The sequence below is a fragment of the Diceros bicornis genome, chromosome 26 (genome assembly GCF_020826845.1).
Source record: "Diceros bicornis minor isolate mBicDic1 chromosome 26, mDicBic1.mat.cur, whole genome shotgun sequence".
NCBI lineage: Eukaryota > Metazoa > Chordata > Mammalia > Perissodactyla > Rhinocerotidae > Diceros > Diceros bicornis.
Window position 1 is genome coordinate 22600931 of NC_080765.1, and position 22475 is coordinate 22623405.

Sequence of the window (22475 nt, forward strand, 5' to 3'; positions counted from 1 at the left end):
CTCCCCCCACCAAGACGAACGTCCTACTCAGATAGAAGAAGTCCATCCTTTGTGCTAGAATAGCCCTCCATGCCCCTTTGCAGATAAAAGATTTCTACCCACGAACATTTGTTCCTTACTCTGTCCATGCCTTCAGATGCTGACATGACCTTGAATAGTGTTTTCCCATTTGTAGGATCTAGCCTAGTGCGTAGTAGGGTTAAAGAAACGTCTGTTGTGAAGAATCACAAGTGCAGGGCTGGAGACCAGTCTGCCCCTAGAAGCTGTGTGACCTTGTTCATTCTTGTTCCCTCTCAGGGGGAGTTTTTACCATCTGAAGAATGCAGTGGAGGGGACTCTGTTTGATTGGCTTTCTGAGTTCTGTGAAGGATCATACACCGGTGTCCGAGGGCCCCGCCAAGGCTGGGCTGTGTTCAGTTGACTCACGTGGTGTTTGAAAACATTGGAATTCATTGCTGATGTTCCCAAATGAGGGGATTTCACGTAAAAATCAGGATTTCTGGCTTCTTTTGAAAAGTTGGAAGATCTGGCAACCCTGGGTGCCTGCTCTCACCAGTCGGCTGGAGCCGAACTGCAGCCTCTCCCCTTACCTGGATATGGGCCTCCAGGTGACCAAGGTTGCCACTGTGTCCTGTTGTCTTCCTGGCATGAAAACCAAGTGTCAGTTCCCATTTGTTATTGTGCTTGTGCCTTTACTTGAGGAAAGTAAGAGATTTCTCATGCCCAGGTTTCATACAAAGGTGGGGAAAGCACGTGCAAAGGCCCGGGGTAGGAATGAGTTTTGTATGTTTGTGGATGGAAAACAGGCTCAGGGAGGAAGGGAGGTAAGGCTGGACGGGGGGCGGGGCCAGATCACTTAGGGTCCTGAGAGGAACTTGGGTTTTATTCTGAGTGTGATGGGAAACATTGGAGCATTGGAGGGCTTAGAGGAGGGAGATTCGATTTGCATTCTAGAGAGAGCTCTTTGGCTGCTGAATGGTGATAAATGCTAGGGAGAAAAATAAAAAGGGAAGGGGACTAGGGAGTACTGGGGAGGGGTGTTGGCAATTTTAAATAGTGGGATCAGGAGAGACATCACAAAGAAATGACATTCGGGCAAAATTTAGAGGAGAGGAGGGAGATGCAGGGTAAGAGCATTTCAGGCAGAGGAAATGGCAAGTGCAAAGGCCCTGAGGCAGGTGTGTGCCTGATGCATTTAAGGAACAGCAAGGAGGCCCGTGTGACTAGAAGGAAGTGGGCGAGGGGGAGGAGGGTGGGCGATGAGGTCAGGAGGTGTGGGGAGGTAAAGCCCATTATACAGCTAGCCGCTTAGTCTGCCAGGGGAGCGAATGCTGAGCCAGCTGGAATGCACACTCAAAGCGGCTTCATGGAGGACCTCAGGGGGTCTCTGTCTTAGCTGGGGCCCTCCTGGGGCTGGGACTTCCAAACATGGAAGCGCGAGGAGGAGGGTGGATGCTGCAGTCTGTCCTCTGAGCCCGAGACTGCGGGCCTGCTCTGCAAGAGTTGGTCCCCTGGTGGATCGCTCCAGCTTTGAGGCTGCGCTCCCTCCACAGCCCTGAGGGTGTTTCTCAGTGGCTGAAGCCCCTGTGCACCATAACAGGCTCCGTCTGTGGCCACCAGCATGATGGAGTGGTGGGAATAGGGTTGACGGAGCTGGGTGGGAGTTTGGGGCCACGTTAGGCACTTGTCCTCGTGGGACACGTGTCAAACTGACGTGACCCCGAGTCCTCAGGAGGTGAGCCCTCTGCCGCTGCCTCGGCCACGGTGTCCGCCGGTGCCCTCAGGGATCCCCACAGTGGTGTCCCCACAGGTCGGCGTTGACTCTGGACTCGCTCTCCCTGCATGGCAGCCAGCAGGAACTTGCGGACACCCAGACCTGACCACTCCCCTGGCAGGAGGCCCCCACGGCTCCCCACGGCCTCCTCCGCCTGGCTGCTGGCCCTCTGCCCTTTGGCCTCTGTGGTCCAGCGACGCCAGCTCCTAACTTCTCCTGCCCTGGTCTGGTTTGCCTTTCCTGGCCCTTTGGAGGCAGCGCCTCCTCCAGAAACTCCCCAGCCTGGCTGGTCCCTCCTGGGTCCTCACGGCCCCTCTTATCAGGCTGCTGGATGGGCCATTGCTACTCCTATCTCCTTGTGTCCCGGTGCACGCTGAGAGCGGCCTTTCAGACAGCAACCCTGGTCCAGCACAGCTCCGGCACGGAGCAGCGATCGGGAAATACAGGGTTACACTCGCCGGGCGCTGGCTGTGTAGCAGGCCCTGTTTCCACACAGGTCACTGAATCCTCACTACAACCCTTCAGGTGGGCACTGTTGGCATTCCATTTTACAGATGGGGAAACTGAGGCCCAGCAAGTTGTCAATAACTTGCCCCAAACCACACAGCAGTAGGTGGAGGAGCTGGGATTTGAACCCCCTCTGTCTGGCTCCACAGCCCTGCTGTTGTCTCCCCTTGTCCCTCTCCACTGAAATTGAATTAATGAGTCACCAAGCGAATCCACATGACCACACCCCCAAACCGACTGCCATCCCCTCTCCCTCCCTCTGTGCTGAAGGTTGAGCAGACCTCTCCTCATCCGTCCCTGCGCGGCCTCTCAGCCTCACCACCCACCCCTCCCCCCCCAGCCCTGAGGTCACAGTCCCCTTGGCATCGGCCTCCCTGAAGAATCTGCCCCCCTCCCGCAGATGTCCCTGGAATCTGCCGAGCCCTGGCCTTTTCCCATCTCTCGGTCCCCGTTCTCCTCGACCTTTGGGTGGCATTCACACGGCGACGCCTCCTCCTTGAAGCAGTTTCTTCCCGTGGCTTCTTTGCTGCTGAGGGAGTCTGGCCGTCCCCTCCTTTTGCTCTTGGCTTGTGTCATTTCTTCCTTCATTCATTTAACAGGCATTTACTGAGTGCCTCCTGTGCCAGTGCCCCACAGTGTTCAGGAGACAGGCTGAACAAGCCAGACTAAGTCCCTGTCCCCACGGGACTCTCGTTAAGGAGGGGAGCAGACCGCGCATCAGTAGACCAAGAGATAACATCATTTCAAATAATGAAATATAAAACAGGGTGAAGAATAGAAAGTGACTGTGTGTCTTAGGGGGATGGCTACTTTAGATGGAGTGGTCAATGACATCTGAGCTGGGAAGCAGTCAACCAAGCCACGCTGGGGGAAGAGCATTCTGGACAGAGGGCACAGCAAGTGCAAAGGCCCTGAGGTGGCTGGAGTGTGGTGGGCGAGTGGACGTCAAAGGGCAGGCGGTGGCTTGACAACCTGCAAGCCAGGTGGGGAGGTGGGGTTTATTCCAAGTGCAATGGAAAGTCTCCAGAAGGTTGCAACAAGGGAGAGACTTGATGTATTTATATATTTAAAAGACCTGTTTCTCAAAATATGCTTCAGAACGACCTGGGGCACTTGTTCAAAACGCCGATTCTAGCCTCCTTCTGCATCTGTACCATCAGATTCCCTGGGGACCAGCCTGGGAATGTGCGTTTTAACAAGCACTTACAAATTTGAGAACCATAGCTTTAGGCAGAGATTCTTAACCTGGAAATTCCCAAGAGGTCAGTGGACACAAGTCAAGGAATCCAAGAAATTGAGCAGCAAAATATTACATCTTGACTCTCACTAGCCTCTAATTGGCCGTTAGCATTTCCCTCCATGATGTGTGGAGTCCTTACCCCACCTGGGACTTTGTCACCAATCGGAATGACAGAGTTCTCATATCACGTTACAGGGTTTGTCGAGATCTTGAAATGTCACTTCGTTCCTTGCTACGTGGAACTTATGAGAGCTTTAGACTTGCGCTGGATCTTGTTATTTCATGCATTAATAAAGAAGCATGTAGGTTAATGTTATACAGCTGATGTTTTAAAAATGTTTTGATAACGCCATTTCAATATAATTGGTTTCCTTTGCAGTTCTGTGCATGTTTGTTAAGTGCATTTAAAAACATTATTCAGAGAAAGAAGCCTTAGGCTTCCTCAGGTGCCACAGGGGTCCACGGCCCAGGAAAGCTTCAGAAGCCCTGCAGCGGGCTGGAAGGGGCTCAGACAGAGCTGGGCACCGCTCAGACTCCCCTTGCCCGTGCTGGGGGACATTGGGCAGATCAGTGCCCTCCTCTGTCCCTCAGTGTCCTCTCCTGTGAGCTGGAGCCTGTAGCATCTCTCTTGGATGCTTGTTGGAAGGAACTGGCCGGGCCCCCCAGGGGGCGTCAGGAGGTGCCCTTTCTTCCTCTGGCACACAGGGCCTTGAGGCTCGCATGGGGGAGCTGGGTTGGCAGGGCTTTGAATCTCAGCTCTGCCACTTACTAGCTGAGATCCTGGGCTGGGAACTTCACCTCTCTGGCCCTCAGTTTCCCCTTGTCTATAACTCAGAGATAACAATAGCACCCAAGTCATGGGCTTGTTGTGGAGACGCAATGAGTGTCTGTTTGCAAGGACCTTGCGTTGGTGCTTGGCGCTCCCTGGGTGATGCGAAACCTGGTCGTATGACTGGGTGTGTCTCACCCTCGGGTTAAATCTGGGTTTCCCAGAGGGCTAGATCCATGTCCTGTTCCCATCTGCATCCTCCATAGTGCCTGCCACAGAGTCTGGGTTGGGGACATTTGTTTGGTGCAATGACTGCTGTTTTTCAGGTTTAAGGGAGGAGAAACACTTTAGAGGTCTGGATCGGGACGGCAGGTCAGAATGCCATCAGGGCCACTGGGGACCCTGGATTCAGCCAGGGGGCCACAGGGAGGCAAAGAGCAGAGGGCTGGAGCGTGCCTGGTCTCGGGACCCTGGGCAGGTGTTGAGTCCTAATCACCAGGTAGGCAGTATCTCCCACCACCCTCTCAGCCTTGCTTGTCAGGCATGAGACAGATGAGATTTTTCATTTTCTTCTTTCCAAGCCTCAATATTCTCATCTGTTAAGTGGGGACAGCTAGCATGTATTGAGGCCTTCCATGAGCTAAGCCTGGGTTATGCCTCTTTACGTGTCTCATTTAATTCTCACAACCACCCTCTGAGGTGGGTGAGGAAACTGAGGCTCAGAGAGGTGAAGGAACTTGCTCAAGGCCACACAACAAGTCAGTAACAGAGCCGGGTTTGCCTGCAGGGGTCTGGCTCCCCAGGCCATGCCCTTACCCTCTGGGCACACTCCCGCCTCACAGCAGGTCAGAGTTCTCCTCTTTTCTCCCCTCCACAGCGGCCAGCCCCACTCTGTGTTCACAGGCATGTTTTCAGGGGTACCACTCTTCCCGCCTGTGAGCAGGGAGCAGCTGGAGTAGGAAGGAGGCCCTTCGGGTGCAGTGCCTTTCCTGGCGTCCTCCCCGAGCCCTGCCCGGCTCTGCCCTGCAGCTGCACACCGCCTGCCTTCTCCCCTCTCCCTGCTTTCTTCCAGCTCCCATTGTAGAGACCCTGCCCGCACCCTGGGTGATGTCCTGGGCCATAGCCCTTGGCCTCCTCAGCGGGAAGCTACAGGGACGGGTGGGCACCGTGGCAAATGGAGGGCACCTGCCCGCCTGCAGGCAGGGGCCGCCACTCAGCTCCAGCCGGTGTCTTCATGTGGGAGCGTGGCCCTGGTCTGCCAGAGTCTCTGAAGAATCCAGGGGCTGGCCCGGGGGCATAGTGAAGTTCACGCGCTCCGCTTTGGCGGCCCAGGATTCACAGGTTTGGATCCCGGGCACGGACACACACACTGCTTATCAAGCCGTGCTGTGGCAGCGTCCCATGTCAAGTAGAGGAAGATGGGCACAGATGTTAGCTAAGGGCTAATCTTCCTCACACACACAAAAAAGAAGAAGAATCCAGATTTTCATGTGATTTTCCCAATTTTAAATATTGGCATCTAATTCAAAATTTAAAAAATACCACCTATACCGAGAGAGAAAGAAAGACAGAAACACAGAGAGAGAGAAATACACAGGCAGAGACAGAGAGGCTCAGAGAGACAGAGAAAGAGAGGGAACTAAAAAAACAGAAAACAGAACCAAAAATCTCAAAAACTTGTCTTCAGGCCAGTTCACAGCTTCTGAGCTACCCTGTCCTGTCTCCTTTGCCTGCACGGCGACCCCATGTTAGAGATGGCAGAAGGGGGCGGCCCAGAGAGGCGGGAGGACTTGCCCACGATGAGGGGGTCGGAGTGGGGCTGGGGGCCGGAACTCAACCTTGGACTTCCAGGTCCTTCCCACCACACTCACCCGACCGGCTGTGTGGGCCGGAGCTTATTTTCAGGGCCAGCTTCTGGATCCTCAAGAGAAAGAAAGATCACTGTAGTCTGATGATGATGGCCAAGGTCACCACGACACATCTCAAATGCTCAGTGACTGTCCCCGGATTCCAGCAGAGCCGTTTCTAAAGGGCATGTCTGCCAGAATCATTTCTAAATTGACAGGGTCTAGAGCCCTGTGGAACTCTGGGGGCAATGAGGCATTTTCATAGTCTGTTCCAGTGATAAACTAGTTTGTCCAGTTGTGAGCTCAGAGGAGAAGGACTGGTTCCTCTGGGCCCAGCTTGTCAGCTTGATACCCTACCTAACATTTACTGTGCCAGGAGCTAGACTGGGGGGTTGCAGCCATGATCTCATTCAACTTGCCCAGAAAAAGTGTGAGATTGATAGTGTTGACTACATTTTATAGCCCAGGAGACTGAGGCTCAGATCTAACCTCTCTGAGGGTCCAAGGTCAAATCCAAACCTGCTTGACTCCAAGTCCAGGCTCTCTCCACCGCAGTGAGGCACGTACCCAGAAGTGGTGGAGAAACTTCCTTCTTTGCTGAGATCTCTCTGGGGACCACAGTGGGGGCTGGGGTGGTCATGAGAGGCTTCTTGGAGGAGGTGATCGTGAACCAAGAAATGTGTATTAGTTTCTTATTGTTGCTGTAACAAATTAGCACAAACATGGCTTAAAACAACATGGATTTATTATCTCACAGTTCTGGGGATCAGAATTCCAAAATGAGCCAAGTGGGGCTAAACTCAAAGTGTCAGCAGGAGTGTGTCCCTTCTGGAGGCTCCAGGGGGAATCTGTTTCCTTGCCTTTTCCAGCTTCTAGAGGCCGCCTGCGCTCCTTGGCTCGTGGCCCCATATCACTGCAACCTCCGCTTCTCCTGTCACGTCTCCTGTTCGTGACTCTGACCCCCTTGTCTCCTCGTATAAGGACCCTGGTGATTACATCGGGCCCGTCTGAATAATCCAGGATAATGTCCCCATCTCAAGATCATAATCATGTCTGCGAGGTCCCTTCTGCCATGGAAGGTAACATAGTCACAGGGTCTGGAGATTAGGATGTGGATGTCTTTGGGGATCATTTTTCAGCTGACCCCAGAAGAGCACAGTACTCCAAGGGCTGGACGTGGAGGGCATGGAATGTTCAGGAAGCAGCGGTGCTGAGGGTGGAGGTGGGTAGGGCTGCTTGTCACGGGCACCGAGTGCCACACTAAGGCATTTGAACTTCGCCCTCAGAGCAGTGCTCCTCACACTCGAACTGTATCCGGATCAACTGGGGATCTGGTTAAAATGCTGATCTTGATTCAGGAGGTCTGGGCTGGGGCTGAGATTCTGTGTTTCCCACAGGCTCCCAGGGCCTGCTGCTGCTGGTTTGTGGACCTGCTTTGAGCAGTGAGGCTCTAGAAAAGGATGGCTCTAGAAAAGATGGTGACGCAGAAAACAGCCCCACCTGGGCCCGTGTTCCCTGAGCAGCACGCTGATTGGCATCTGAAGGGCATCCCATTCCCAGGCGCTCTGTTACCCATCCCACAGGAGCGGCCCCTGAGGGCCTCCACCATGACCTCCGGTCAAAGCCTAAAGGTTCTGTCTGACTCATTAAAGGAAGACTCCCAGGGCTGTGACCTTGGGCAGCTCACCGCCCTCTCAGGCCTTCATGGGAAGGATGTGGGGCTGCAGCGGACAAGACAACCCTTGGGAGTGGCTCTTAGATCCGTGCTCTTGGCTCATTAAATCCATCTGGGCACATTTTTAGAGGTGAATGCCTTTCCTTTTCATCTAATTCTTTGAAAACTGGCGTCCCTCTGTGTGGGGTGGCGTGGTTTTTGCTAGAACCCCTATTCCCGAGCAAGCTGGATCACTGAGAGTTTGCTGGGTATTTCACCCCTACGTGTAAATATCAGGGGCGACCATACCGGGTCTTACAATGTTGCATTGCTGCAGAGCGTCAGGGGTAGAAATGACTTTAGACCTCATCGTATGGGGGGCTGTCAACTCAGATGTTCACGAGAGCCAGGCGGGGTCCATGAAGGTGAAGGGCCAGGTGAGGTCTCTACTGACCCTGAAGTACCACTCCGTCTGAGGCGGCCAGTCTCAGCTCAGCCCCACAGTCATCGTCATGCGGGGCTGCGGGTCCCTGATTGCTGTATCTACCCATTTTGCAAACAAATCTAGAAATCTGGATTTTTATGTGATCTCCTATTTTTGAATGTTGATAATGAATTCAGATATTTTTAAAATGCTGTGTGGGCCAAACGACATTTTTGCGGGCTGGATTTGGCCTCTTGGCAGCTTGTTTGAGAATTCACTTGTTTGACCAGAAGGGAAACTGAGGCCCACAGAGGCACAGGGGCCTTCCGGAGGTCCCACAGCATCAGGCTCAAACTCAGGGCTGCTGATGTGTGGTGCAGCCACCATTCGTTGGTCTCACTGTAGCTCCCTGTCCGAGGAGCCCCTTTCCCCCCAAACCTGAATCCCTGCGCCTCTGATGGAGTCCCTCCACTCCCCCGTCATGCAACATCCAGCAGCCTGGGTGATGGAGGACCTGCCCCTCCCCTAATCTGCCCCCAACCAGCTTTGTGACGGGAGCACGTCCTAACTCCTTTCTGGGCTCACTTCTCCTCTGCAGACGGAGGGCTAGGGGCTCAGTGACCCCCAAGGTCCCTCCCTCCCACGCATCCCTGCGTCTGAGCTTCCAGTGTTGACATTTAGAAAACAGCAGCTGTCACGGAGCCCTTTCCAGCCTCAGAGGTCCCAGCCCGCGTCATTGACATGATTTAACCTGCTGGGTTTCAGGGGCCGTGTCACCAGGCCCACAGCCAGTGGCCACTGCGCTGTGACTTATTGATTTGACATATTAAACTGATGGATTTGGGGGACAAAATGTTTTCTCTTGAAATGCTGTCGTGTCTTGGGACTTCATATGATTTTGCAACAATTCTCCTCTGTTCCCCCTAAGGTTTTATTTGTCTGGTGGCTGAGATGCACTTGTTCCAAGCTGCCTACTCCTTGGCCACATCCCATGGGAATAACAATGACAACAATAATAGTAACAGCTAATGCTTATGTAACACTTGCTACATGCCAGACGCTGCCCTAAGCACTTTACTCATCAATTCACTCCATTTATCCTCAAAATAGTCCATGAAGTGGGTCCTATATCTATCCCCAGTTTACAAGTGAGAAAACAGGTCCAATGGGAGCATATCACTTGCGCGATCCCCCAGCTAGTACTGGCAGAGCTGAGTGTCCACCTCTGTAGCCTGGCCCAGGTCACTGCTCTTTGCCCCTACGCCTCACTGCCTCTTATAATTATAATAATTCCTAACAATTAGATTTATTAGGAAGTAATAGCTTTCTGGAATACTTTCCAAGTGTCAGGCTTGTATGACTTAAGATCTTGTCTCATTTGATGCTCACAACAAGTCTATTATGCCCATTTTTCAAATGAGGAAACCGAGGGACAGAGGAGTAAGGCCCCCAGCCAAGGTCACATGTCCAGGACGTGGTTCCCACCCATGATTTTCCACTCAGCCAAGGAGCTGGCCCTGGAAACCAGCTGGGCAAGGGGGAGATGGGGCAAAAGGGAGCTCGTTCTTGCAAACTCGTCAATTCCGTCAATTCCATCAATGGAAGGTCAGAGTTGCCTCACGAAGCTGTTTTTTAAAAAGGCAAAAAGTGCAGCTAACAGGATTAGCTGTCACCCCACAGGCCCCGCACCTGGTGAGAAATCATTTCATTTCTTTGGCCCTGGGAGGTCACCAGTCCTCAGCTGCAAATCAAGCCATTAGTGGCAAGTTTCAGAGACTTGAAACAATCATCTCTGTGATTCCTGAGCCTTTCCCAGTGTCCCCAAGGCAAGGCCCCGCCGCCCCGCTCGAGGCTGCCAGCCCTCTCTCTTCTCCGACTTCCCTTATTAACACGTGCGTGCATTCCATAACGCTCATAATATAGCAAGCGTTCATTGTCGGCCAGACCCTCCCATTCCACCTTCTCTCTGTTTGCCAGACACCAACTCCTACCATCTAGCATTGCCTCCATTTTTCTTGAAGTCAACTCACTTTTTATATGTATGTTTAGAAGGGAACTTGAGACCAGTGGTGCTCATGTGGGGCGTGCATGAGCCTCACCTGGAGGGCCCATTAAAAGACAGGGTCCCACTCTCAGAGTTCCTGGTTCAGTAAGTCAGGCGTGACGCCCAAGAATTTGCATCACAAGTTCTCAAGTGCGGCTGCTGCTGCTGGTCGGGGGGCGACCGTGAGACCACGGGCTTAGATCGCGCCTCTACTTGGAACACGTGCCATAAAAATGATGTGTCAGGGAGGATCCCCGAAGGACACAGAATCCCCCATGGTTCAAACGAGGCGCTTCAACGAAAGAACTCCTTACAGAGGTATGGGAGGGGCTAAGAGAATCTGAGGCCCCCAAAGGCTGGCAGCAGAGGGGAGCTGTTTCCAGCCTTGGGCGGGAAGGAGAACAGGGTGGAACAGTGTTCTGGAGCCTGTGAGAGCTCGGGGGCTGTAGCCATGGGCAAGAGGGTGAAGCACTGCCTGAGAAGCGGCTCAAGACAGAGCGAGAGCAGGGCAGAAACACGCTGCCTCTCTCCTCCCACCCCAGTTTCCAGCTGGTGCCCCCACTGCTGACCCAGAGGGCCAGGGAGCCTGGTGATGCAGTTCTAAGGAGCCAGTACCCTGGGGCACAGGACAGGGTGAGAAGGGCGAGAGCAGGGGGCTGGGGCAAGGGGGCGGGATGGGAGCCACAGAGAATCGCCAGCATAGAAGGTAACTGTCAGAATATTCTTCCAGTTGGCCTAGGAACTGCCAAAGATTCTGAGCCCTCTCATTGTTTTAAACAATTAATAAGTGTTAGAAAGGTGTTGAGGATACATCAGCGCCAAACAGACTCTTTGGATTGAGGTGATAAGAATTTTAAAAATGATGGACAAGTGAATAGCTTTTCACTCTTTGACTCAGACAATTTAGCGCTGTGGTTTGACACACTTAACAGCAGCTCTCCCCTGGTGGGAAGCAAGGATGTGTTGATGGTGCCCACAGTGTTACTCACCAGCTCACATCAGGTGTTGGTTGAGGGCTGCTGCTGGGGTGGAGGGCAGGGTGGTGTTAGTCCCCAGCCGTCCAGCTGCCCCTAAGGGGGTAAAGGCGGAGTGGGCTCTGGAGATGGGGCAAGCCCTCGGGCAGAGAGGTGCAGGAGCTGGCAGGTGTCAGAGTGCACCGTGGTGCTGAGGGCAGGGGTGGGCAGGGCCCATGGGCTCTATACCTTCACAGTCTCCACCCCGCCCCTCCCTGTGGATTCCACCTCCCACCCTTTGCTCTTTTGCTCTGCATGCTTTTTGCAGGCATCTCATCGGCTCCCATGCCTCAGCTACCATCTCTGACAACCACAGCAAATATTTAGTGAGTGCCTCCAGCTTGCCAATGCCCCCATCTGAGCTCCAGCTGCCTCCTGGACAGCCCTGCTGGAGGTCCCGCAGCTAGTGTAGACTCCGCACGCGCAGGAGTGGCCTCGTTGTCTCCCTGCCTTAGCCTCATCCATTCTCGGTGAAGAACATCACCGTCTGCTCCGTTGCCCAAGCTGGAAACATGGCCGAGCTCTGGACTCCTCCATCTCCTTTGCCACCACATTCGTGGGCCAGCAGTCCACTGAGCCCGCCCCTCGGGAGTTATCAAGTTCCCCACTTGTTTTCACCCCCACCATCGCCATGGCTCAGACCACCATCATCTCTCCCATGGAGTGCAGCAGAAGCCTCCCGCGGTCTCCTCACCCACGCTTCCTTCCAGAGCGGGCCTCCTGGCATGTCTTTCCCTTGCTAAGACCTTCAGGACCGCACCTGTCCCTGCAGGAGGGGTCAAACCCACCTCCCCAGCCTGGCTTCCAGTGTCCTAAGACCCATCTGCCCTTCCCTGTGGCCTCCTCCCCCACCACACCTGGTGGCCAGCTGGGCTCAGGATCGCTGAGAACTGAATGCCCCTCATCCTACTCCGTGGCCATCCTCGTGCAGGAATCCCGGTTCAGGAATGGTTTGGGAGGCTGGAAAGAACGTAGATGAGAGCTGTGGCCAGGGGACCCTACGCCCCATATGCAGACGGTCCCCTGTGACCAGCCTAAGAGTGGAGAATGATGTACCTCAAAGTGGCCACTCCAGCCTGCCAGCTTACAACCTCCCTACCCACAGTGGTTCCTGGAGTCAGAGAGGCTTGAGTTTGAACCCAGATTATATTATCTAGCTGTGTAGACCAGTTGCTTAATCCTTCTGAACCTAACTTTGCTCATCTGTAGAATGGGTGCTACATCGCTACCTTGCAAAGTTGTTAGGAGGATTGGGGGAGATAATGCACGTGGATACTAGCGTCTGAGGTCCGATTCCCTAGAAGCAGACCCTGAGATGAGGATCCTGTGCAAGTCCTTTCTACAGGAAATGCCCCAGGGAGAGTGGTTACCGAATTGTGGACACAGGACAGGGAAGGGAAGAAGGCAACTAGGGGATGATGTCAGGCCAGGCCCAGGGAGGGCGGCTTCAGTGTGGACCCTGCGGGGGCTTTGCAGCATGGGTCACATCCCAGGGTCGTCTCAGCTGGAGCCGTAGGGCGGGGCCAGTGGACAGCTACCTGATGACGACAGCGTAGAGGGAAATGTGAGTTTCTAGGCACTTTCTGAATGCAGATGGGCAAAACGGACTCCAGTGGCCCAGGAACAATCCTTCAAAGACAGAAATGCTAAAAAAGGGGTGCATGGAGATTGGGTGGAGCATCAACGGTGTCCAGCTAACTTGGCATATGATAAATGCTTAAGGACCATTGGCCCTTGTTGTGACTGCTGTTGCTACTATTAGCATAACAACAACAACAATCCTTCTTCTTACTGTTATTAACTTCCTTGGCTTGGGCAGGCTGAAACTTTCAGATAGATGCTCTGAGCCCCAGCGGGAAGATAGGGAAATAAATCTGGCGGGAATAAGAAGGATAAAAAACCCAGCCAGGCGTCTGAGATCCCAGTGCCTGTTTCTCCATGGTTAACTTCCCTCGGAGCATCCCAACCCTCCGCGCCCATCCCGTCTCCCATCTCATCTGAAAGAGCAGAGCTGGGCCCTGCTGTGAGGGGAGGTGGGAGGGGGGCCCACGAGGGCAGGAGGAGAGCACCCCAGGGGGAGTGGGGGTGGTGCGGGAGGCGGCTGAGTCAGTGAGCCGCATCATGGTGAGGGGCGGCCTCCGCCCACCAGCAGGGCAAGAGCAGCTGGAGGTGAAGGCTGCTTGGAGGGAGACCAGGCCTCCCCGGGGACGGCCGCCTTCCTGGCACGGCCCGGCTCACCCTACATCTCCTGCCTTCCTCCCTGCTGCCTGGTGGGCCCAGGGCCAGTGAAGGGCCTTGGAGGCTGCGAGTGCGTGGTGCTAGGGGTGTTTTAACAACATTCAGGCTGCCAAGAGCACATGATTCTCTCTCAGAAATCCAAGGGATTGCCCAGGAGATGTGATATTTTTGTAGCGTAAAAATAAAAAAGAAAAGAGGAAAAAGAAAAAAAAGAAAAGTTCTCCAAAGCTCTAAAGCCCTGTCGTGCTAGGAATGATAGTGGGTGTTTGAAAATCTGGATTCTTCGTCAGGGAGCAGATAGGGACTCGAAATTGTTGTTTATTTGCTTCAATACTAAATAGTATATATTGGATGCCCCTATGACGTTCCAGGTGGAAGGGACAACTTCTGCAAAGGTGGAGAGGTAGGAAGGACACGTTTGACAGTTTCAGAGGACAGAAAAGCTGAAGATCAGGACTCTGGGTGGTAAATGATAGAAATTCTACCTCAGACTGGCTTAGGCAAAGACAAGGAATTAATTAATCATGTGTTTGAAAGAACAGATGAAGGCAGCTTCAGGCATGGCTGTATCTAGAGGCTCAAACAATGTCATAGGATACAATCTTCTTCCATCTCTTGGCTCTGCCTTCCTTGGCGTTGGCTCTGCTCTCAAGAAGGCCCTTCCCATTTGGTGACTCAGTCAGTTCCATCTTTACATCTTCCCAGCCTCAAACCCAGTGGAAAGGAAGGAATTTTCTTTCCCAGTAGTTCCAGCAAAAGTCTTGTGGCTGACTCTCGGTTGAACTGACTTGGGTCATGTCCATCTCTGGCTGGCCAAGCCTGGTCCATAGTCCCTTCTCTAAAGTGTGGGCCTTGCTCAAACCATATGGTAGTGTGGCTTGGAAGGTAAGTCATGTGGCTGTGTTCCATCCTCCACCCTTTTTCTCAGAAATCGTATCTGGTCCCACAATTTCATTTCTCCTTCTAGCCTTGAGCTCACTCCAGAGCCCCTGGGCTCCATTTCCAGTCCCCACGATGTTCCTCCCATACAACTGTAATAACACACATGAATTGAGCTCTCACTGTATGCTAAGCACAAACTCTTTACATTGTTGTGTAATTGAATCCTTGCAGCAAGACAATACTATGAGATAGGTGCTATTATTATCCCCATTTTATAGGTGAAGAAACTGAGGGACAGAGAGGTTGAGTCCTGAATCAATGACTAGAGTCAGGGGGGCATGGAGCTCTGATTGGCCGATATGAGTCATGTGCCCAAACATGGAGCCAGGATGTGGGTTGGCTGCAGTTGACCTGTGTAGACTGAGAGAAAGAAGGGGCTCTCCAAAGAAAAAGCATGTAGGGAGTAGGGGGAATAATGTGGGATGGGAGAAACAGAAGATGCTCCCTAAACCAGGTGGCAAATGATGGTAACTCAATTTGGACCAATTTGGGAGAAAAGGGAGCTGTGATATTTTAGGGACTACAAACAAGCTTTGAACAGCCAAACCACTGGAAGGAGAGGGTGCAGCTGGCCTCCAGGAACAGCTGGAACCAGGCACTTACACTGTTCAAATGCTCGGAATCTCATCTGAGCCTCTCTTCTGGTCTACTTCAGTGGTTCCAAGCTCAGATTCCTAGAGGAGGGTTTTGATCAGCCAATTCTAGGTCACATGATCATACTGGACCAATGAGCTGTGCCCAGGAGGGCAGGACAACACCAGAACATGGCAGCTCCTGGGAGAACCACAAGGTTGAAGCTGTGGGCATAGCAGTGGTGGTTTCTAGAAAAAGTGGAGTAGGGTACAGGGCAGATAAAAGGCGTTGCTTGAGGGCAAGTGTGAGGTGTGTGAGTCAGTGATGCTACAAGTGACAAAGAACGTCACAATGACCAGGTGAACCACAGGGAAGCCCTCGTGGCTGGTGACTGGGCCCAGTGATGTCACCCTTCCATCCTCTGCTCAGCAACAGCGTCAGCTTCATCCTAGGGCAGGTGCCCTCCTGGCCAGAGATGCCTCCCAGCAGCAGTCATCCGACAGATGAGAGGGGAAAGAGAGCCTCTGGTCCAGCCACAGGATACAAGTGCTTCCCTCCAGTCCAAATGGGTCCACTTGGCAGTTGCAGGCCACCCTGGACCAGTAACTGTCCCCCAAGGGTGCCAGACTCCCGCTGACTGAGGCTCAGCGTCCTGAGCCAATCCTGCTGAGGAGGATGGGTAGCCACGATCGCCTTCCCCATCAGGACCCACCCTTCTCTAAAATGGCCTGACCCCCGGCCAAAGGGCAGGGTGGAATGCCTGCAGGGAGAGCTCCCCCCACCCCCACCCTGTGTGTCCCCCCCTCACGGCCTCTGCCTCTGTCCTGCAGGGGTCCTGTGGCTGTCGGTGGTCTCCGAGGTGCTCTACATCCTCCTGCTGGTGGTGGGCTTCAGCCTCATGTGTCTGGAGCTGTTCCACTCCAGCAATGTCATTGACGGGCTCAAACTCAACGCCTTCGCAGCCGTCTTCACGGTGCTCTCAGGTAAGGCGGGGCAGGCCTGGGCTGGACCACTCCAGAACCAGCCTGTGCTTAGAGCAGAGAGGAAGGAGGGCACCGGAGCTGCCCTTGGGCTGGGTTGTTCCAACTGGGTGACCTTGGCCAATCACTTCTCTCCTCTGAGCCTCAGTTTTACAGTTTGTAAAATGGGTTTGTCCCCTCCCTTCTTCACTCATTCAGAACGTGTGTATTGAGTGTCTGTCAGTGCCAGGAACTGTGCTGAGGACTGGGGTTCAGTAATGAGCAGCAACAGACAGCTCCAGCGCTGGTGGACGCTGGCATGTGTGGGAGAGAGAGGTGGGTTAGCTGGAGATGTATGCAGGAGAGGAGCGCCATGTGGCTGGGTGACGGATTGAATTTGTGGCGCGAGGGAGAGGGAGGTGGTGGTGAGGATGGGTGGGCGGGGGTGTCTTTCGCGGGGGTGCGAGAGGGGCGCCTGTTGGGGTGGAGGGCACGCATCTGCTGTAGCTTGTTTGCCTTTGAGACATCCGCGTAAACATGCCCAGCGGGAAGCCGGATGGACAGACGCACCTGGAATCCCAGGGGCGAGGGGGACAGAGATTGCGAGCAAAGGGCACAGAGCCAGGGATTTTGAGGGTTTTAGGAAGAATGGGATGCTCAGCAGCGTCCTGTGACTCGGGCAGGTGGAGACGGAGGCCTCTAAGGAAAGGCCACTGGATCGGGTGGCCAGGCGCGCAGAGCGGTTTCGGCAGATGCAGGTGGTCAGGGGTTAAGCAGGGAGCGTGCCTGAGGGAGCGAGAGCAGCCTGTAAGCTATCACTCCAGGCGGGCTGACAGAGCAGGCTTGGCTGCGGAAGACAGCTGTTCCTAAAAAGCCAAATGTAAATTGAATTTCTATAAATCTAATCCTATTCTTCACGCATTGGAAGAACTCTCTATTTAATGAAACCGAAACGATGAGCCTTTTGGTAAGGGAAGTAATCGCCCCCTAATTAAGGTATATATAAATGACAGAGGGATCCCTCAAAGAATAGAGACCTGAATTCAAGAAATTATAACACGCTCCATGTGTCAGAACACGCGAGACGTCATCCCCAGGAGGTGGGAAATCCCACCATAATAGTAGAGAAAAGAAAAGAAAAACATCATGGTCCTCTTAGCATAGGATAGCAGTGTCACTTTTGGCTCCTGCTCGCCCCATTCCCGGCTATTCTGGATTGAGAGGCTGTTTATTCTTTTCTTCATCTTTTATTCGTTTACTCAACCAACATTCATTGAAGGCCTATTGGGACCAGACACTGTACTAGGTTTGGGGGGTTAAAGGAAAGATGACTCAGTCTTTGCCCTTCTGAAGTTTATAATCCTGTGAGACACAGACTCGTGACACCATTATAACATGGCGAGTTGATCTCTATGTACCGGGCGTGGGGAGGGTCGTGCAGGAGGGCACCCGCGTTTGCCTAGGGGCGGGGATGGGGGGGTGGGGCATGGGGAAGGCACCATTTGCGCTGAGACTTGGAAAAAATGTAAACGTTTGCTTGATGGACAACTTGGGGAGGGCATTCCGGGTGGAGGGAACAGCGTGGGCAAAGACCTGGTGGGGTGGCCTATTCTGGAAACTTCAAGTAGTTCAGAATGGCGGGAAGGCAGACAATGGGGAGTAGGAGTGTTGAGAAGTGAGGCTGGCGAGCTGGGTGAGGGTCTTGGTGCTTCGCAGTGGTCTTTAGATATTTTACGATGTAGGCGATGGGGGCCGTTAAGAATTCAGAGCAAAGGGCGATATGGTCAGGTTTGCATTTGGGGATGAGTGTTCAGGGTGCGGCACGGATGGAGTGGAGCAAGAATGGAGGTGAGGAGGCCAGCCAGGAGGTGAGAAAGGATGAGTCCCCGACCGGGTGCAGCGGCAGTGGGAATGGGGGAAGCAGACACACGCCCTCCAGCCAGGAGGTGAAGTCTGCAGGGGTTGCAGACTGATTAGGAGAGGTGGGTGGCAGGGGGTGGGTATGGAAAACAGAGAATCTAGGTCGGGGGTTCCTAGTTGGGAGTCCATGGAATTCAGGGGATCCATGAGCCTGGGGGAAAGTTTACATCTTTATTTCTCTAATTTGTAACTGACATGTAGCATGTCCTTCAAATATGAACGGAGGCAACATTCACGGTAGAGGAGGCACCTGTGATGTAGTCACCAGCAATAATCCATGTTTTTCATGCCACCCTACAGCTGTGGCAGATACCTTGAAATGCACTCCCTCAGCAGTGCGATACTTGTTAAGCTCCTGACGCATCTTGTTATCTAATATGTTAATGAAGAAGCACATATTCCTGTGCAACAAATGTGTTTGACTATTTTGCTAACTGTATTTCAGTATAACTGGCTTCCTCTGTAATCCTGTGTGTTTACTTTATGCAGCTGAAAACATTATTCTGAGAAGGGTGCTCTTAGGTCCAGATGGCCAGAGTTCCTGATCCGGGGGTCCCCTGGCTGGCCTTTGGCCAGGGACGGGATGAGTGGTGGTAGCCCCGAGACGGGGAAGGTGGGAAAAGAGCAGGCAGAGGAGATGATGAACAGGAGGGGTGTGATGTGCTGCGGGGCATCCAGGCTCCTCTTCCTGGTCAGCACCTTCCTCTCCCCTTCTCTTTCCTTCCACCAAGCATCCAGCCCTCCCCCTCAACCTGATTACTCCGGTCACAAAACAGAAGCCGGGCGTCAGCCCAAGACCCCCATCTCCAGTTCTTCAAGCAGGCCTCCCGCGAGGTAGGGGTGAGGGGCTCTTCCCCCTACCTCAAACGGCTTACCAAGGTTTTCACCCTCAAAAAAACCTCCAGTTTCATTCTAGCAGGGAGTCCCACTGCTAAAGAAAATGATTGTCTCCATAATTTCAGGCAGATAAATAATGCAGGGCTCAGGGAGGTTAATTGACTTGCGCAAGGTCACACAGCTGGTCCGTTGCGGAGCTAGGATTAAACCTGGCTCCTGCTGGCTTCAAGGGCCTGTGCTCCTTTCACAGCATGAGCTGCAGGAGTGAGGGATGGAAGGAGAAGACTTTTAAGTCCTCAGAAAACAGTGACCGAGACGTATGTAGCAGCCAGGTGATGTAATAAGACCAAGTAGCAAGTGGTGGGGAGAAAGGAGTTTGTATTCATGCCAGGGAGAGGACAGACCCGGGAGAAACACGCCACCAGGCGAGAGCCAAGCGCTGACCTGCCTGGCACCTGAGATTCAGGGTGTCGTTGTTGTTACTATTATTCTTAGCTGTGCTTAATAAACTGAGGGGCAGATCATGGCCCCCGGCACCAGCCCTGTCACAGGGAGGCTGTGGCCGAGGGGTTCAGACTCTTCAGCGGAGGAGAAGGGGTACGGGGCCAGGACAGCAGAGCTGTCTTCCCAATCCCGTGTTCCTGGCAGGAGGGTGGTGGGACAGAGCGGGGCGGCCCGAGGGCGGGGGGCTGGGCTGTGATTGGTGGCCCACTGGCCCAGGGCCGGGAGCTCACAGTGCTTCTAGGGGCCCACGAAATGCTTCCATTTTGACTGCTTTTAAAATCAGAAGAAAAAAATGAGTACAATAATAATAAAGAGGTATGAATGACTCTAGGCTGGGTTGTATTTGTCTTTATACTGTTGCAGTCATAAATGTAATTTTTAATATATATTTTATGGAGGAATGGGCCCATGAAAGTCATAATGTGGCCCAGCACTGGGCCACGGCTTTTCTCCGTGTCTCAGGACCGAGCAAGACCAATTCCAGACCAGTGGCGGCCCCAGCTGCCGTGTCATCCGTCCCATCTCCGCCCCCAGCCTGGTCCTGTGACTCCAGCTGAGAGGTGCTGGAGAAGACAGAGCTCCCTGGGCCACAGTCTCTTCCCCCAGGAACCAGAGTCCTGTATTCCAGAAGGGATGTGAGAGCGGGCTGGAAGATGTCTGTTCTTCCCCAGTTCCTCCGAAAAATGAGGCGGATCTACTTAGGAAAAAAGAAAGTCATCTGGAGAATTCCTACACGGTCCAGTGAACTGTGGGCTTTTAGTAAAAACTGCGCTGGCATGAGGAGAAACGTGACCGTTTCTGGGAAATAATCAGAGCAGTCAGCAAGAGTGTTTTGTTAAGTAACAAGAAAAGGAAATTTTGCGATAAAACAAAAAGCGACCAAGGACAAGGTAGGTCTTTGGAAACCGGGTTTCGGGAGCTGTTTTCAATGTGAGTTATGAGTTCAAGAGCCAGCAGCTGTATGGCCAGTGAGGGGGACCCCACAGTGTTTTGGAGAGAGCTTGCGGACCTGGAGGCCTGGTGTCCGAGGAACAAAACATGCAAATCCCTCTGCTCTGCAGACACCAGTGTGGCCCCCAGAATCCTCAGGACCCAGGTTGCGAGGCCTGCAAAGTATGCTCCCCGGGGCCCACGTGCAGCCGCAGGGCCAGGAAGCTGGGGTCCCAGGTGGCACCTGGCAGAGCCGTTTGTGTCACACCTGGTCTGAGTGAAGGTGGGCTGGGGAACCCATGCCTTTTGCCTTTTCATTGGCCACCAGGAAGCTCGCATGCGAGTTTTGCGTTCGGTCTTGGCAGCCTCCCCAAAGCGAGGTTTCCCGGGGTCGTGAATTCTGCCCCAGTCCTCCCTTCACTTCATTCCTTACCTTTTTTCTGGAGCTCACTCTTAGAGTGGTGATTTGCAACTTACTGTAATTTACTTATAGGATGAGTTTCCTTGAGACCCTAATTCCACCAGCCACCCTGCCACCTCCGGCCTGTGCTGAAAGAATCCCACGCCCATAGTTCCCTCTGTTCAGTCCCCTTGCCCTGGCCAGACTGGGTCTCTTGCCTATAGCTTGGAGAGGAAGTACTTCTGTGTCTAAAAATGCAGAGGGTCTAAGTCAGAGAAATGAGTGTTTCCATATTACTAAAGATTCTTTTGATTGCAAGTGATGAGAACCCAATCAAATCAGCTGAAGGACGGAAGGGAGTGGTGGTGGAAATCTATTTGCTCATGTAATTGAAAAGTACAGGGTGTTTAGGCTTCAGGTATTGCTGCATCCAGGTGATCACGTCTTCAGGAGTCGGTCTGTATCTCCAGACTCTGCCTTCTTCTGTGTTGGCATCAGTCTCGGTCAGGCCCTGTCCACTTGGAGAGCGGATGGTCACAAGCTGCTCCAGGCTTACAGAAGGTTCCAGAGGTAGAGAGAACTCCTTTCCAGCTCCTACAAAACTCCAAGGAGGCCTATGATTGGACCAACTAGGTTCATAGACTCATTCCTGAACCAGTTACCTTGCCAGAGGATGAAATACTCTGATTAGCCAGGCCTGGGTTCTTATGCACACCAGTGGTGTGGGTTTAGCCATGGACCAAACAGGATTATTATGCAATGGTGGACAAGTGGTTGCCCAAAGGAACTGGCTAACTGCAAGTCCCAAAGGCTTGTCAAGCTGGGAGATTATCAGGAGGTCGGCAGTGGAGCTGAAGGACTCAGAGCCCCAGGAATGGCAGAGGTCTGCATTTGGGTTCCTCCAAAGCAGCCCTTAAGATGAAGGTGGGGGCAAGTAGTTGATTTGGGAAGTGAGCCCAGGAAGTATGGTGGGAGAGTGGAGAAGACAGGACGGGAGGAGAGCCACTAAAGGGATGACCAGGTGACCACTGTGGGCAACTGGGGTTCCATCCTGCTGGGGACCCTCTGAGAGATTGGGTAAAGACCCCTGGGAAAGCTGCAGGATCCCTTCACCAGCTCCCATCTGTCGCTGCTTTAGGGTCACTCCTGGGGCAGTAACCCCCCTAGAATTTCTAGCCTTCTCCACCTAAGAAAGCAAGTGTTTGAGGAGGGAAGCCACCAACATGCCCAAGAACCGCCTAACCAGAGCTGCAGGTGACCTCTGGCGTAGGCCAAGGGGATACCCGTGGGTGACTGATATGGGTCATGTGGGCGTCTGCCACAGGAAGTCAGATCAAGGCTAAGACGGGTGTTCTGACACCAGCTGGTGCCCTGCATACAATTCCACACTATCCGCCCAGAGCTGGCATCAGATGCCACGGGTCCCAGCAAGACTGCCCCACTGCAGGTACCAGCCGCAAGGTCAGGGGGTCCCCAGGCCACCCTCACTTCTGACCAGCTGGCTCCAAAGTCATGGTTCCCACAACCCCCTCAGGTTCAAAAATTCACTAGAACTGCTCACAGAACTCAGGACAGTGCTCTAGTTAGGATTATAGTCTTCTCATAAAGGATACGGATCAGGACCAGCCAAAGGAGGAGACACAGAGAGCAAGATCTGAGAGGGTCTCAAATGCAGAGCTTCTGTACCCGCCTGATTCCATGGAATCAGGAGCATCACCCTCCCGGCACAGCAATGGGTTCCTTAACCAGGAAGCTCACTGAGCCTGGTGTCCCGAGTTTTTACTGGAGTCTCCTTGCGTAGGCATGATTGATGGAACCATCAGCCACGGACTGGAACCCAATCTCCAGCCCCACCCCCTCCTGGAGGGGGCTGGCTCACAGCCTTAACCCTCTAATCCCA

At 53.3% G+C, this 22475-nt stretch overlaps 1 protein-coding gene across 1 annotated transcript in view; it reads left to right on the top strand.

Moving 5' to 3' along the window:
- GSG1L (GSG1 like) overlaps positions 1-22475 on the top strand; it is a 212263-nt gene that overhangs the window by 118108 nt on the left and 71680 nt on the right. Inside the window, exon 3 of the mRNA XM_058569796.1 lies at positions 15856-16008. Coding sequence (XP_058425779.1) covers positions 15856-16008 — 153 coding nt within the window. The remainder of the gene's footprint in view (positions 1-15855; positions 16009-22475) is intronic.